The following is a 17054-nucleotide window of genomic DNA, read 5'->3' as shown; positions in this document are numbered from 1 at the left end:
TTGCTTGATGGAAGTTGTATAGGCCTCCTGAAGACCTCAGTGACTGCTGCAAGAACCTCACTAATAAGAAAATGCTTTTATTTTTGTTGAGTTGGCATACTCCAACAGAAACACTTCCCAAATAGTTAACTATTATTGGGGTACAACTGCCAGCTAGTCTAGAGATAAAAAGCCAGGGTAGTAGGGCTATGGTCCTTCTACGCACCCTGGCTCTCACAACATTTAAAGTAACAGACATCCGTTAGGAAGAGTACGAAGAACTTGTCTACCAATTGTATTGTTTATAGAGCTCACACTCTCTGAAAGGCAAATCAAAGTCCTATTTTGCTTATAGTGATAATTCTAGGTAATGCTTCTTAGCTGGTGACAGGTCTGCAACCCACTGTGGAAAAGTAATCTTTTCCTGGTATTYGAAAGTTTTGTTCTTAGTCTGTAGGCTAGTTCTCTGTCCAAGCCATGAACTTAACCTCAGAGAAATTCCACTGATGAATGGAGTACCTAAGCTTTCCATTTTCAAGAAAGATGGAAGTGTTTGTAGTACATACACCTTTTTAATCCTTCACTGCTCCTAGATGATATTAAATGCTATTGGAATAGCACTTATTATTTTTATTTATTTTTTTTTTTGCACAACACACTGAAATGATTTTCCAGTATGTGCATTATAAAGGTAAAAATCAAGACACTTCAGATGGTGAAAATAAGTATTGCTCCACTGGGAAAGGCAGAATGCGAACTTACACCAGCCAGTCACAGAGATCATTTAACACATACAATTCATACATTTCGCAGTGTCATACCTTTGTCTTCAATGGAGATGTGACTATTTAAAGCAGGGTCTGTTTGCTTCTTTTTTGTAAGTAAAAATATTTTAGAAATGAATAGAATACGAGTAGGAGGTGTGACTGGCCAGTCAAGCTTCATTTGAACGTGAGTTTCTAACTTAAAAAACTATAGGTGCTGGCAAACCTATGTTTTCCAGGGTTATAAGGATGATCAATTCAAGAAATGAAGCTGGATGACTATACCTTGAATCTAGTTAAAAGTTCAACTTGCTCCTTTATCTAAATACACATCTAATACATGAATAAAGTATCTGGGGCTTTTCTATTATTAGTATCATCATGACTGGCGGAATATATTAAAGTTCATAAGGCTGCAAGACATGGATGCTGCTAGAGTGCAGCATACACATACAGAACATCTGCACACATTTAAGTGATATTCATTCATGGAAGTTTTTTGTAAGGACTGTAAAGACTCCCCTGGTTAATGACATGGTTCAATCTTTTTACACTTCCTCATAGAGTCAGAGTAGAAAAGTATTCCCTTCCCCCTTTAGTGCTTGTTGAAGAGGCATCTGATAATCAGACTAACCTTGGGACCAATTTTAAAATGCCTAACAGCTCAGTAAACTAAAATACTTAAGTAATTTATTTTCTGCATATTGTAAGCCAGGTAACATTCAATTTCTCATTTCATGACTGTATTTTATTGTTTTAAACTGAAATCCAGTATGTGTTTCCAACAGATTATCTCCATAATCACTTTTTGCTATGGAAATGATCTGAAAATTGTTCTTTGATATGAAAGAAGAGTTCACAAGGCCACACTGTACAAAAGCTCGACTCGCGCAATTATCATTTGTAAAGGGAAACTGTTATCAAAGTAACTGCAGGGGACACCTCCAGGACTCCTCTCAGAGTCAGGAAATTTGAAACATATATTTCTCTAACACGAATTTCACTCCAAACTCTTCTGAATAATTCATGAGTGCTGATTTAATGCTGTAGTTAAATCTGGTATTCAGGCCGGAGATCAGGGGCTCTGCGGCAGATGTCAGATTTTGCCGGCTCCTTTGGGGCAGGGGGGATGGAGATCAGCTCTTGTAGGAGTGATTTGCGACTTCATCTGGGGAAGTCCCTTCCCGTCTTGCAGGAAAAGGCTGGGCTGATGCTGGTATGATACTTCCTTCTTCTCATGGCTGCATCCGGGAGAGGCAGGAAGGAAACACAGAGAGAGAGCACCTGTCCCTGCCAGCACGAGGGCTTAGGGCAATCAGAACCAGAGGCTCCATTTTGCTTAAGTAGCATCGAATTTCCCAAACTGATGGGTAACAGATGGTATCTGTTATTTCAAGAAAGAAGCAACCTTGGAATGTGAAAATGCCATTTTGTTCTTCATTCAGTAAATGATAGGAGCTATTAATTCCAGCAAAATGATAGTTCACAAAGAACTAAAAGGAGGACCTATAGTTTGTATGTATGGTGTGAGTCTGATTTTAAATATCTCCCATGTCTCCTGGCAGACAAAATAGCCAAAGTGAAGCTCATTGCTTGTACTTTCTACTTGTTGCTGATTCACGCAATAGGTGATTGATGCCTAAGACCAACACTTGCTAAAAGATAGAATAAAAGAAAAGAAAAGGTCGAATACACCATGGCCACTATTGCAGGAATTACTGCAGGGATAGGAGGCAGCTGTGCCTAGCAGCTCCCTTCACTAGCACACTCCCACTACGCTGGGAAATTCCTGCTCTCTCCTAACCTAGGAAAGGAAAAGAAAGTAAGAAAACTAAAACTATGAGGTAAACTCCCCAGTCTGAGGGCTCTGGCTTAAGCAAAGTTGATATTCAGGAACTTAGGATTTCACTCCACAGGGCTCTGGTAAGTCACCTTACCAAAACTGCTCAGTACTCTGATTCCCATTACACAACTTTGCCTGAAGACTACTAAATTTAAAATGTCCTTTAATTTTGCTAGATTTTTTGAGGAAAAAAAGGGAAAACGAAATACAGCTAGTACTTATTAGCATTTAATCCCAAAGCACTTCTCAAATGCCAGGTTTCAATGCTACTTCCTTTTACAGACAGGGAAACTAAGACACACATATTTTGTCCAAGGTCAGGGAGTTACATAGTGGCAAAATAATCAGGTTTCGCTGATTCCTAGCCTTGGTCATTGGCTCAAAGCCAAATTTCCTCCCCCCCCCCCCCCGTAGGTACTTGGTGCTGATTCACAGAACCACACTGCATACAATTGTGTTTATTTTTCATAACACAGTAGACAACGATGCTGTCACTGATAATTCAGGTCTAAGACTAGTTGCAGTACAAAAGTTAGACAGCTTTATCTTTTGCAATCTCATTTTGCTAAAATGCAACAATTATGAATACAAGTTATTCTCTTTGTATTATGCAATATTTTACATTTAAATAGGAATAAGGTTTGCTTATTACTTACAAACATTTGCGAGTAAAAAGTTGTCCTTGAGACACCTGAGGAACTGAGCAAAATACATCACCATAATTTGAGAAGTTCGTCCTAAAATACCTTGCTCCAAAGCCTCTGTATTTTTCAAATTTTAATCACTACCTAATGCTATAGATGACACCTACTGGGCAACTGAAGGCCTGACACATCCAGCATTCTGCAGCTTTTCAAATATTTGGTTATTTCCCTAAACTGCTGACAAGAACAAATCATCTTTTATCCACTGCAGTGCAGTTTTGTTACATCTTCCACATGGATGGATAATTCATAACCGCTGAGATGAAGGTAAGGATTACAAACTCTCAACTACCTAGAAGCTACAGGATAAAAAGTGGCTTTATGTTTACAGAGGGGGGGATGGCTAAATTGGCCTGAAGTTTTATCAAAGCCTGAACGATCTCTCTCTTTGAGTAGCTTTGTACAAGAGCAGACCATTAGGGAAAATACTGCTTACCTTTGTCACCACTGGTTCATTTTCTTCTGCTTTGCAAGCAACTGTAACGATAACCGTTACACCGCCCCGTTATCAGAGTTAAACAATGAACGAGCAGTGTGTTAGAGTTCATCCAATACAAGTACCATTAATGGCATAGTTAGAAAACACTGAAAATTCCCTTGTTATTTTGGCTAATTGTTCATATTGGGATTAATAACAGACTTTAAACGTATAAAAGTGACATTAGGTATATCATTCAAGTTGTTGCTGTTACTGCATTTTAGAGAAACTGATTTGAAGAGCCAATTTCTATCAACTCAAACTGCTAAGCATGCAGCCCAGACATAAGCAATGCTCTTCTCAAAGTTGTTCTATATTCTGAATTATGCAGTCATTGATGTAAACAAAATATCCAAGTACTTAAATAAAAAAACTAAGATTTGAACTCCCCATTTGAACTTATAAAAAATCTTCCATACACTTTGCATATGCAGCTACAGTGATTAACTGGGCATATTAAATATTTGCAAGCATAATTAGCTAGCTGTCTGCACAGCTTTAATACCTCACTCTCCATGGCAGTTGCAAACCTGATGTGTCACAACTCCACACAACATCTTATGTACAGRCACTTAAATGTATCAAAAACAGTTCTCAAAATTTTAGTATCTTAAAAATTGATTCCATCTTTATTCACTTATTAGATAAAGTTGTAATAAACCTGTTACCAAATAAGTAATAATAAAAAAGGCTGTATAGTCAGGAGTGGTCCAGAACGTAGCTCTGCATAGCCTCAGAAAATAATGGCAGGTAGTGAGATCTCCATATCCCTAAAGAAATAACAGAGTGGCACCCTGTGGCATGATTTTTTTTAGCTATTGGATTTGGAACATTTCCCATGTGAAGAGAGCATATTGGGAAGTGTGCTTCTCCCAGCATCTTTGGTATTTGGAAAGTTATAGAAACTTTACTGTGCATTGAAAATGTTCTCTACAACAGAGAGCCCTGAATATAAGGCTCACGTAAGTTCAGATATGGAGACTCTTCCTCCAGGCAGCCACACACTGTTTCCTTTTCCAGGAGCGCTAAGGTAAGATCTCACCAGGCACTGTTCGGGAGTTGAATATATTGGAGTAGAAATCTATAAGAAGTTCAGTGAAGAGATTTAGAGGTACCAAAGCACTCAGAGAGGCTGCTCCTTTAGGTGGCCAGATCAAATTCAAACCAAAGACACAGGCTAGGTTGGATCCTGTCATTCTGTTATATATGCTTTCCTGTGAAACCTGGAAAAACATGAACATAAGTAAGTATATGTAGACATGTGCCACTGAAAGTCAGAGAGAAGATACTATATGCTATCTAGGATGAACCAATTGACTGGAGTAGTCCCTGACCACAGGAACATCACTAGGTTCTTAAAAGTTTCAGCTGGATTTTGAGGTCACTAGGATCTGTGTCCACCAGGTCATATCAGATGTCAGTAAGTCAAGCAAAAAAAAAAAAAAAAAAAAAAGACTAAATGTTTCCTCATGTTAGGAAAATAAAATGTGTTAAGTCTTTATGGAATCTATTGTTATCTCTGAAGGGAGGTGGTGTGAAGCACAGTGCAAATGGACAGCTATTCCATCCTTTTGTGCTATGTCATTTACAGAATAACCTCCAGGATTTCTTAAGTAGTTTGCAAGGGTTTAGACGGACTTTTTTTTCTCCCCCTGATGCATGACTTTGCATCTAAGTCCTCTCACTCTGACCCAATTCCTCCAAAGCAGTGGAGCTGGAAGCAGGATGTAGGTAAGATGCACAGCCATGAAATCTGTTCTGTACCTGGTTGATGTCTCCTACTAGTATCTGTGGATGTGAAAACAAGACTGGGTAGCAGGAACTTATTTTTTTCCTGTGTGAGCCTGGCAGCGAATATGTGGGTGTTTTGCCCTCCTTCATTGCATGGCAGGTATTTAACACCCAGTATGACCTTGGGGTCCTATCTGGCAAGTTCTAAACAGCCAGCATGCTGAAGGCGCTCTTCATTCCTCCTGGCCTAGGTAATTCAGCCAATTTTTTCCAGGCCAATGGCTGGAGTTGTTGCTTGATTGGTAATCTGTCCTTAGAAGATCATCCTGCCACAAACTGGGATGTACTAGTTACCCTGAAGTTGTCATCTCAGAATAGAGCAGGGTATTGGGCAAAATCTCCCACACATTCTTCCTGCTACAATTTCAAGGGGAACAGGAAAGCAGAAGTTCTGCTTCTCACTGTCTATTTCTGCCTTGCTGTAGAGCCTCCTGAAAATGCAACTCCGGTATTACTAAAAGTCTGAGGGCCCTAGAAGTCCTAAAAACATTATGATCACTTGTACGCTTCTTAGTGTGTGGATAAATCAGTTCCCTTTACCTAATAAAGCAGCATTCATTCCTCTCTATCTCCTTGAGCACAGTCTCCTCCTCCTCAGCATTCAACCTAGTGAGGAGCCTACTTGCTCAGCCATAAGGGGATCTCATGTCCCTTAGTCACAGGAAGAAAGTCTTTCCCTTGGGAGACATGAAGAAGAGCTTATGTGCCCAAAAGCTTAGCATTTTCTTCCCAGCCATACTAATTTTCCCAATCAGAGGTACTATTTCTCCATCCAGTCTTTGCATTGCCCTCTTGGGCCATCAGAGCTACAATGCTACTATGTCTGCTACAAGTATTAAAGGGTTCATTTGTTTCTAAGGTCATGGAGCAGGGCTGGACACAGGGAGAGGTTGTTAATAAAGTGATACTGGTATCATAGCTGCCTTTCTGAAGGAATGGGTTCACAACATGAAAATAAAAAGATGACAGATTAAACAGCCATGTCTGTTTCATGACCTCAAGCAAAAACCACACCATTCTCTCTAGAGTACTGATCACGTATAGCCTGCTGACCTTCACATGCAGCTCTCAATGCACTATTTAACTATAAAGAAAAACAAATAAGCCCATCTTGTTCATTTAATCTGCTTCAGATGAGATCAGTTTAAACAAGAGATCATTATACTGCAGCGATGTAGCAAATCCTAAACTATTACTAAAATAACTGATGAGGGAAAAACGATCCGTACAACAATGTCTATGCCGTTAATGAGGAGACACTGACCTAGGTACAACCCTGGTGGTAGACAGACAATGAAGCTGGCCTTTGGATACTGCTAAATATAACAGGGTCAGGGACTGCAATCTGGCCCCTCAGGTCAAATGGCCTGCACTGGCTTCATTCACCTATATAGCATTTTCCTGTGCAACCCCTACAGATCTAGGATAAATTCTTTTTGGTGTTTCCTTCAGCTGAAAGTGTCTAAAACCATAAGACGTGTGTTGTATACCCTAAGGCAAGTACCTTACGTGTACACAGCGCAGGTACCCTGGGATGGTACAAAAGCCTGTGGTATAATACTGGAGGATAGCGGAGGGTAGAAGGAACAAAACCTGTTGTAATTTTGTCCACGTTGTTTTTTGGGCAGTGCTCCTCGACATATTCTATTTTGTTAGTCATGTATGGGTGCTCTGTCTGAGTGCTGGTTGAAACACATCCAGCCGGAATTAGTTGTTCTCTTCAAAGGCCTATTCTTCTGCAAAAAGCAACGACACTGACTTGCTGGGAGAACTACCCTTTTTTTTTTTCAATGGTGAAAGGATCAACAAAAATATGCACGTCACAGCTTTTTCGAATGATTAAACTTAAGGCAGAGCTGTATTAAGCCTTATCCATGAGTCATCAATTAGGCTGCATTTAGGAATTCAAGGGAGATACTACACATTGCTTCACTCAAAAACATAAAGTAATCCCTTCCTCAGCAGATCCGAGAAAAAATGTGCGACCAAATCCTACTCTCTTGCCATAATAATATTTGCCTGCTCATCAAGAGCAACAAGCAAGGAAGCCACGTCATGGTGGTATGTAAAGGCTTTATCCCTCCCGGACAGCATCAGTCCTCACTACTCTAAGGTCACATTTCTTTCACAAACATCACAAATACATCCACTTCATCTATGACACTCTCAGTGGCAGCTGATGTTTTCTTCTAACACTAGACCATGGAAGGGTGGCATGCAGTCAGTGAACCTTTTTACAAGCTGCCCCTCTAAGCTATGATCTATCTAAGAAATACAAATGACACCTTTAGCATTTGGAATAAACCCCTAGACTCTTTCTTTGAGTCCAGCACAAAGTTAGTAACCATCACCTCCGTGTCAACTGGGAATACATTCGCTCTGCCAATTTGACAAGCTAATAGAAGACAATTCTCCAAAGACCGAGATCATATCTCTGAATGAATCATCTGAACATCACAGAAACATATTACAAGAAAGAACTACGTAGCTCCACTTTCTTGCTTTTCTCCCCTTTCATTGTAACATGTACAGCAAAATCATTAAATAATGACAGCTTACATTGAAAGAAAGTCTAGAAAATGTCCTCTCAGTCTTCAAGTAAAACTTATATGCTGCTAAAAGTATCAAGTAAACGCTGAAGTTTTCGTGTCACGTGTTTCATGTCCTAGTGCCCTCATGGATACTACAGGAATGAAACCAGAGAGCCACTATACACATAATGAACTCACACAGAGAAATGATAGAGTGTAGAAAAAGCTAATTATCATCACATTTTAAACATGTAAGTACATCACCATCTCTCTGACATCTTAGTTTCAATGCTGAAGGGACCCCCACAAAATATTGTTAAAAGAAAATTAATTTTATTAGTTATTAAAACACCTGACAAACTGACTGGCAATACTAGTTTCCATCCCCAACTCTGCTAACCTTGCATAGGTGCCAACGCCTTGTGTCTGCTCAATGAGGCTTAGTCATCTAACTCTTCCTAATGCCCACCCTCCCCCCACTTCCCCTAGGTTTAGTGGTGCTAATTACACTTCTTAACTGAACAAGTGACTTGAGACAAAAAATTAATTCAGAGAGACTTTTACCAGCTTGTACTTGGGTTTATCTTTGTTGCTTTAGTTATAGATATGAAGAAGAGCTCATCTGCCCAAAGCCTTGTCCATTTTTTCCTAGYTGGTGCAAGGCTGAGGTTTCGATTTGGCAAGACTTCTGGCAATTTTTCTTTACAGTCAAGAGGGCTGYATGAAGTGGTACTAACACTGAAGACATTGTTACAAAAACACAACCTAAAAGATACTATTGTCTCTACAAACTAACCATGAACTATCAAGGAAAACTGCAATTACAGTTCTCCATGAGAACTATAATTAGTTTCTGACTTCAGAAYTGTAAAGCTATAACCTCAGCATGTTCTGCCAAGTAATCTGCAGGAAAACTTCTCTAAACCCTGCAAACCTGTGTGCACATTCACAATACCACTCCACAGCACAGGTAAAGCAGGCTGTGCAGAACACAAATGCTTGTGACTCATCTCTTGTGAGAGCAGCTGAGCAAGCATGGAAAACTTCTACAGACACAATTAAAGGACCAAGCRGGGAAAACAAGCCTTTGCTTTTCTCTTTACTTCTAGTTGCCTGATTATGCCTATGGACCTCGTCTGGGGAGTTCACTTCAAATACAAGGGGACCATATGCCCCAGCAGGTCACTCTCCAGCAGCCATACGCACCTCAGAGTGGAGGTGGACAGCTTGCACCTTCCACAGCATGCTGGGCTTATTACTGGCACAATCATTCATTGCCAATCTGGGGTTAAAGGATTTGGACCTATTCTCAAAAATTCAAGATTTTTCTTTTGTAGGAGCAATATGGGTCTTGTGTAGTATTCTTGGATTAGAAAGAGCTGTTTCATTAAGTAAGGAAGTGGAGACTGCAGAAAATAAGGATTTTTTTCTCCTTCCACAAGCCTGGATCAAACTCAAAGTGTTCAAAACCTGTATCCAGTGATTACAATTCATCCTACTTCATGAAATTACCACAAGTACCTCTTGCACTACTCAAGGCTGAGCTCATGGAAGAATTAAATTGCCTCTTAAAGGTAAGAAGGTTGATGCTTGTAGGTAAAAACCAGGATTACTGGAAGAGTGGTGTGTTGAAGTCTGAATTGTGGCAGCTTGCACAACACAGCAATCTGCAATGAATAGAAATCTCTAGCTTCTAGATTTTTTTCATGTTCCCTTGACCTTTCCAAATGCAAATATTCCCTGAGACATTAAGGATGAAAAGCTATGGATCAGCAAAAATTACAGATCTGAGCACTAGTATCAACTTGATGCTGTGCTTTACATAATAAGGCATACTCAAAAATAATGCTATATTCTGTTACCCAATTACAGAAAACACTATGTAGTACTTCTGCACACCTCATTAACACCTCAAGTGCTCAGCTCTTAAGATATGCGTTGCAACGGTGCATCTATTATTGGAACAAAGTCACTTACATGATTCATAACACCGAGGAAAAATATCAGTTGCTAAAATAATAGCGAATGACATGAGGATTTTCTTAATAGCATTAGAGTTCAGCTAAGTAGCAATAAGTGAACATGTAGATATTACATGAATCTTGCTAGTGCTGTCTGAGTCAGGGTTGTATCAATGTGTTTCCTTTAATCTTGCTTTTCTGTAGGGTTTTGATATAAAAAGGGATTAAATGTACTTGTTTCTGGAAATATGCTACTGGCTAGACTATGGCAAATATGTCTTAGCCAAAGAAGAGCTACTGAGGGCTAATTCCTTCACTGGTGAAAATCATCATCATTTCACATACGTCATTGCTTTGGTAGGCTGTTAGGACTTCTGAACGCGAGATCACTTTATTTAGTTGTCAGTTAAATAGATACCATAAGCCCCAATTTTAGTCACCTGGCTTTGAAAAATGCAGCATTGAATAAGGCAGAAGGGAGGGAAATTTACACTCCTATCTCTGTCCTTTCCTACACAGAACTGGTAGCAAAAGGATATCACTAGGCTAATAGTAGAGCTATGTTTAATGAAGTTCCCAAAACTCCCAAACTCGTGGGCCGAAAATGGGTTAAATAATCAGCAAGTTGAAAATTAAGGCAGAAGACGCATGATTTGATTTATCCTGAAGCATACCAAAATACTTGCAAAATGACATAGTCAAAGTTTTTAGGTTAACACTGCAGTAAGTTACAAAATGAAAGGCTATTCTGAATAAGAAAATGTTATTTTAAAGATTTAATATACAGTATTTTACGATTTTGGAATATTCCAAAGCTCGTTAATATTTTCATCTTTCTCCAAAAGCACATGAATCCATTTGGTGTTTTAGCAGCCGAAGATTTACAAATTGGAGGAAAAAAAAGGTGAATTAATCCAGTTTTTTTCTAGTACCAAAGGCTCACCAACCCGTTTTCAAGTCTTTAAAAGACGTCTTCACTCCAAAATAGGAAAAATCAAACTAAATCAGTAAAGCTTACATGTGTAAGTGGGGAGTGGAAGGGGACAAGACTTCAAAGCATTTTGGTGCAGATGCAGTTTCATTTGTATTCACATAGTAGTTTTTATTGCCTCTAGGGAATTCTGCAGTGAACCTTTGGCCAAGACCATTGTTTAACACTGACTTCTATCAAAGCTGGACAGTCCTGCAGCCTGAGTCTTCTGCATTTGCAATTAATGCATAACCACCTTATCATACTTCTTAAATTCTTCAATTTCATTTTCTGGGGTGATTTCAAATGTTGAATTAACAAGAATATAATTAGAAAAAAAAATTTGGTTCAACTTTGGAAATTTTGCTTRTACTCACCATATGGAGAAAGCATATCAGATATTTCAGAACAACGTAATTGTGTTCAGGAAGTCCTTGAATGATTTGTTTACATCTGGTTACACGTAAACTGCTCTCCACACCTGTAATGTCAAGATCAGTGTAATTTAACTCCAGACATCAAAATATCACCAAATAAATTACATCTTATTTGTATCTGCTAGAATTATTTTGGATATTCATCCATAAAACAGATCACAGAATTTGGTTCTAAAAAATCACCATCACCACAGCAATAATTGAGGTTATATCTTTGGATTACCCCATCATATTTAGTATTATCATGTATTTGGCTAAGACTAACTCTCAGAGTATTTTCTCCGGTCAGTGAAATAACCAAAATAATTTCTTTACTAAAAAGGACTTTCAAAAATTTTGATTTAAATCCTATTATCGCTTCATAAACTGGGTCCAGATGTCTACTTTTTATACAAAAATTTTATTCCTGATGAGACACAGTCCTGTCCAAAATGCTCTTTGTACAGTCCACTAGCTACAAAACCACTTTTGTGATTCTTCAGGAAATGTTTACATCTCAGACAAAGATTTATGAGATGGTCTCGTGGGAGGGTAAGAATTTCCTAGGGATGAGCCTGAACACGTTCGTTAGCTTATTCCTACATGTAGGCAAAAGCTATAATTGCACCCAAGACTTCTTGCACCACCTAAAGAGTCTGCTTTAAATTTACACTAACACTGGAATATATTTTAAGTGCTGTTCCAGGTAACAGAAATATTATGCTTCAATATAGTAATTATTTTAGTTGTGGAAGTTTAACAAGAATTTGGAGAAAGGTCCAAAGACTACAATCATGCCTGATCCAACTAGTTCATTTTGTGCTGATGCTATGTTAGTTACTTTTGCCTTTTTCTCTCTCTTTCAGAAAACAGCTAGAGGTTCACGTAAGGATGCGCGCAGGCACAAAATTCCAGCACKTTAAATGCTCCCTTGAGCTCTGAATTAAATACATGAAGCTATACCCTGGTGAGCTGCRTTTGTATTTTTATTATTACAAAGTTGCTGATTAGTTTAAGACACAATACTCTGTGTCCCAAGATTTTTTTTTGTCAGTGTTCTGCAAAGGAGGCAGTATTTCAGGACTCAATAGCGGAAAAAGGAACTCAAATTCATAGGTTTCATGACCAGAGAAGAAATTCTTTTACGCTTATAAGCTTTCAAGTTTCTATTAATTTTTTTAGTCAATACTAAGTCATTTTATTTCACAGCTCCCATTAGTAACTCTTTCAACAGTTTCAGATGAGATAGTGGTGTGAAAAGTTTCACTTTCATTTCAAAGTGTTGTAAAGCAGGACTAGCGTATCTCTAGGTTTTCAGGATAAGAGATGCAATAGGTACATTACACTGCTACTGTGCTGCTCTGCTGATTTCCAGAAGACAGAATAAGAACTTTAAATCATCCCAAGACAGCTGCCTGTGCTTGCACCTCTTCAAAATTCCCTTCTGGGCTGAATTCACCGAGAACATGCATTTGCTGCAGTCCAGCTTGGTTCTCAAGCTCAAGATCTTTTAGGATCCAGAAATCACCACCAAAAAGATGACAGTGCGCATTTTACTGCATAACAAGAAAGCCCAAGGAGGAATTATCTTAAACATGACTTTTCAACATATTTTGTCAACATTTAAGACATTGATGAACAAAAATTACATGGAATGGATGTTTCACAAGTTTTTGCAAAGCAAAAGTTTTTTATTGTTGCAAGGAAAATGAGCGACAATGAAGTGTCTTCAAATTCCTTTAATATTTATTCCCATTTTTCACTCAGCTCTAGCAACATGAAGTCCAGAAAGAACAAGATAATTCATTAAAAACTAGCATTTATAAGTCCTTTTTCCAAGGACTATTCTTCCTAAAGTGACTGTTCTTACTCCTATTTCTACAAGCTACCTGTGMATAGATATATTTTTCTCAATGCTCTAAGACATTTATTGTGTGGATAGATGAATATTTGATTTTTAAGGTGGTGATCTAAAGATTCCCCAACAGCAAAACAGTACAGAACTTCAGAAGATTCTGAATGTGATCTGATTGATTTTTTACATTGAAATACATGAATAAAGTTTATTATACGGAAAGTACCTGGAGGTGCTACACTGATGGGTGCAATAGAGGATTCATCTACAGTATATCTAGGTAAACTTGTCATATCGTTACGAGAAAGGCAGTATTATACAGGAATCTCAGGATTAGGTCTTCACTACACTTTATGTAAAGATGCAGTAATTGAAATTTCTCCCCAACTTCAATTATCTTAGTCACCTAACCCAACAGCAACAGGCACAATACTGATGATAACCTAACCTTTGCAACAGCATCACCCCATGGTTATCAAAAGCACACTACTGGACTCTACAGGAAACTGCACTCTGTTAAGATACGCATTCCTCAAAAAGCAGGTGTTGGAACAACATGTGCTTGTGACTGCAAGCCCCACTTGTTCCCTGCTCACTTGACTGTAGCCTGGATGGCAAAATACCAGTCTGTACAACTACCACGTACTAAATTTCAGGTATTCTAGACTACATGGGGTTGCCTAGGCAGCAGTAAAAACTTTCACAGCGTGACAAAAACTGTATGATTAGAATTTTATGATTGGTAGATTAGTGTGGTTTCAAGTTTTTAAACAATCAATGTCTTCCTTTATGGGAAAATTAGAATTTGTCTTGGTAGTCCTGTCCAAAATTCCTACTAGGTTTCACAGCTAAGCAGAACACTTCCTACTCATTTCTGATGCAGTGTCACCTTTCACACTCAAAGACAACTGTGCCAGAACAATTTCTATTTAGCAGAATACTACCAAACTTATGAGAAAATGCTTTGTATGTGTGCGCATGCATCTGAATTTGCTTGCAGTAATACTTGAACCTTTTGGGTAATTTCAGCTAAATTTGGTAGGAGAGGTCTCAAACATATTAGGTATTAGATTTTTTTTTAATTCTTGTGCACACTTACCAAACTTCTAATTTCTGCACATGTACTTCTTTGCTTCTATAGCTCCTACTAGACAAAGTATTGTCCAAAATGGCACTAATAYTCACATAAATGATAATTCATACATTTACAATGCAATCTGTATTGTCTGCACTAACATTATCTAACTGTATAATGTGTTTGCACTTTCATAGTGAAGGCTAAACCAAGAAAAAAGAAGCAAAAAGTGGTGGTGGTTGGAAAATTTGCCCCTTATATATCCAGCTTGTAGATACTTGTCAGATTTCTGAAACAGCCAACAATGCTCAACAAAGCAGAACTTCGAAGTCCCATGTTTTAAAATCCCAACAAGATACTAGCACCACTGTCCTCTACCAGATGGACTCTCAGCCCTGCTCTGGTACAGATTATGACGGTATCCATTAACAGCTGTAGTGAAGGACTAATTATATATAGCCAAGACTGTGTCAAGGTTAGCAAACAGCAGTGATTATGAATTAGTTAGGTCCAGTTCAACTTGTTCTACAACTCTCCTAAAACTGATTTATACTCACTGGTGATTCCAAGGATATGATCAAAACACTCAAAGGTTAGTAATGGCTCAGGGAGTTCCCTAAGGAAAGTCTTTAGGATAACAGCAGGAATATGGATATCATCATAGTCATCGAAATTCACAGACTTGCCTAAATGGGAAAAAGAAGATAAAATGTGTTCAGTATGTGTTYAGTAATGTATTTTACTTTTTTTAAAAAAATCCTGTATAAAAATTGTTTCACATCACAGAGATGAAAACCTCTTGGCTTTCTAGTTGCTAGTAAGTCTTAGCATTTTCTATTTTTCATAGTTTTATTAATCTGGCTGCAAGAGATTCTCTCCAGAAAGGCATTTCACAAAATGACTTCACAGGCAAGCCAATGACTTTCAGAATGACTTTCATACATTTCATAAATTATTAGGTAAAATTATATTTATTTTTCATAACCATGGAAAAATGCTAGAGGCAAAATGAGAAGAAGACATTGTACTCCGTAATTTTTAACTAACTGCAGTAACTTAAAGTGCACAGGAGCAATACAAGTATTTACGAAAAAAACAGACCATTTTTGACTCAAACCTCACCATTCATTAGCTGCTACAGATTTTGGAAGCTCCGGTCTGACATCAACTGATGACTCACTATGCAGTAAGCTTTAAATGCCTGTTGTTATCTTTCAGGCTTCTGTAGCAGAGTTTTTATTTCTATGACATTTTAGTCTTCAAATGGCTTCGTGATTACATAATCAGAAGAAAGCTAGTGTTACTACTACTCTGTAGATAAAAGATTAGCAGAGCCCTCACACTGTTACTAATCTGTGGCAATGGCGTGATGACAGCTTACCCAGATTGTAGAGCTTCTGAACATCTTTGATAGTTTGGATGCTGGCTGACCTTCTGAAGAGGCCCTCTACTCGTAGTCCTGAAAAAAACAATTTGTGTAGGTCCCATCCGTGAAAGCTGCCACTCTCTTGTTTTTCTCAATGGGTTCAATTGAAAACAGAACAAAGGAAGAACATTTGGGGACAGGCCCACCTAGCAGATTTAGAAACCATTAGTTCTCAAACACTACYATTTTGTTGACTTTATTGTACTGTCAATCTCAGTTTCAATGGAAGGACATGCTCATTTGACACACTTTCTTTCTTCATAACAAAGCCATTAAGAATATAGAATCAAATAATGCTGTAACAGTGCCTACAGCATTTTCTTTAATGTGTCTCACAGAAATACTACTACCTTTCCTTACATGTTTTAGAGTGCCTTACCATTTTTTTTTCTTTAGAAGTAGCTTTCAATAGAGTCTAGTGACATAGAAGCRGAAGATTTAGATTCACCAAGCTGCTTATGTACCTTGCTCTCACTGATTGTACCAGCAAACCAAGACCCACACCATGCTAATAAATCAGCTATTCTACTTTTAAATGCTGTCAGCATTTTAAAAGCTAARCAGGGTATTTGCAAAGACTGGCTCCCTAAACTCCATCTTCTGTMAGTGGCTGAGATGGGATCCTCTAGTCTGGGGATTCATAACAGCTTTGGATCTACGAGCCAATTTCTTGCCATCARAGAGATAGAAGCCTCCCCAGCCTAAAAGTAGTTTTGAGCAGACCACTGATCCTTTCATCTCTTTCTGAAAATCAATGGAATATAGCACTCTGCCTGCCTACGATATTTTGAAATACGTGATTTTACTCCTGAGGTATTTCTGAAACAACTCCCTGAAAGGTATCTACCTAATTGTCTTCCATGTCATTGACTAAGTAAAAGCTGATTTCAGCTACAAAGGATAAGCTGCAGTAAACTGCATAGAATAACAACCTAATTCAGATTATAACTTTTATGGTGAGATACTTATCTGAGGTATTAAGCAAAACAGGGCTGGAATAAGAAGCAGTACTTTTTTGAGATTTGTGGTACTTCCTACTTTTAATTTTGGTAAAACCATTTCTCTCTACAATTTGTGCTGTTATTTCCACCCATCAGGTAATGCAATTCATTCATGTGTGTTCTCTATTTGAGACTACTGCTGGAAGCATGGTGGTCTGAAATTATAGTCTGTGCTGGTCTGCTACAACACAAAATTTTGAGAAGAATTTTTGACCTTTTGAGAAGAGTGGCAGACCATCCTTTACATGAAGGGATTCCTG

General features: G+C 38.3%; 1 protein-coding gene across 3 annotated transcripts in view; it reads right to left on the bottom strand.

Annotated features, from left to right (window-relative positions):
• Window positions 1–3029: 3029 nt before the first annotated feature.
• The window catches only part of ARHGAP8 (Rho GTPase activating protein 8), an 80430-nt gene continuing 66405 nt past the window's right edge, over window positions 3030–17054 (bottom strand). For all 3 annotated transcript variants that reach the window (XM_085324455.1, XM_085324458.1, XM_085324456.1), the window contains 4 exons: window positions 15749–15826; window positions 14925–15053; window positions 11399–11502; window positions 3030–4991 (listed from right to left, as the gene is read on the bottom strand). In XM_085324455.1, the coding sequence (XP_085180581.1) occupies window positions 4794–4991; window positions 11399–11502; window positions 14925–15053; window positions 15749–15826 (509 nt within the window). In that variant the 3' untranslated portion in view covers window positions 3030–4793. The remainder of the gene's footprint in view (window positions 4992–11398; window positions 11503–14924; window positions 15054–15748; window positions 15827–17054) is intronic.

The sequence above is a fragment of the Rhea americana genome, unplaced genomic scaffold, assembly GCF_003343005.1.
Source record: "Rhea americana isolate MKP2758 unplaced genomic scaffold, rheAme1 scaffold_91, whole genome shotgun sequence".
Classification (NCBI taxonomy): Eukaryota; Metazoa; Chordata; class Aves; order Rheiformes; family Rheidae; genus Rhea; species Rhea americana.
The sequence above is the reverse complement of the archived record's forward strand: the minus strand, read 5'-3'. Positions and strand labels throughout refer to the sequence as shown.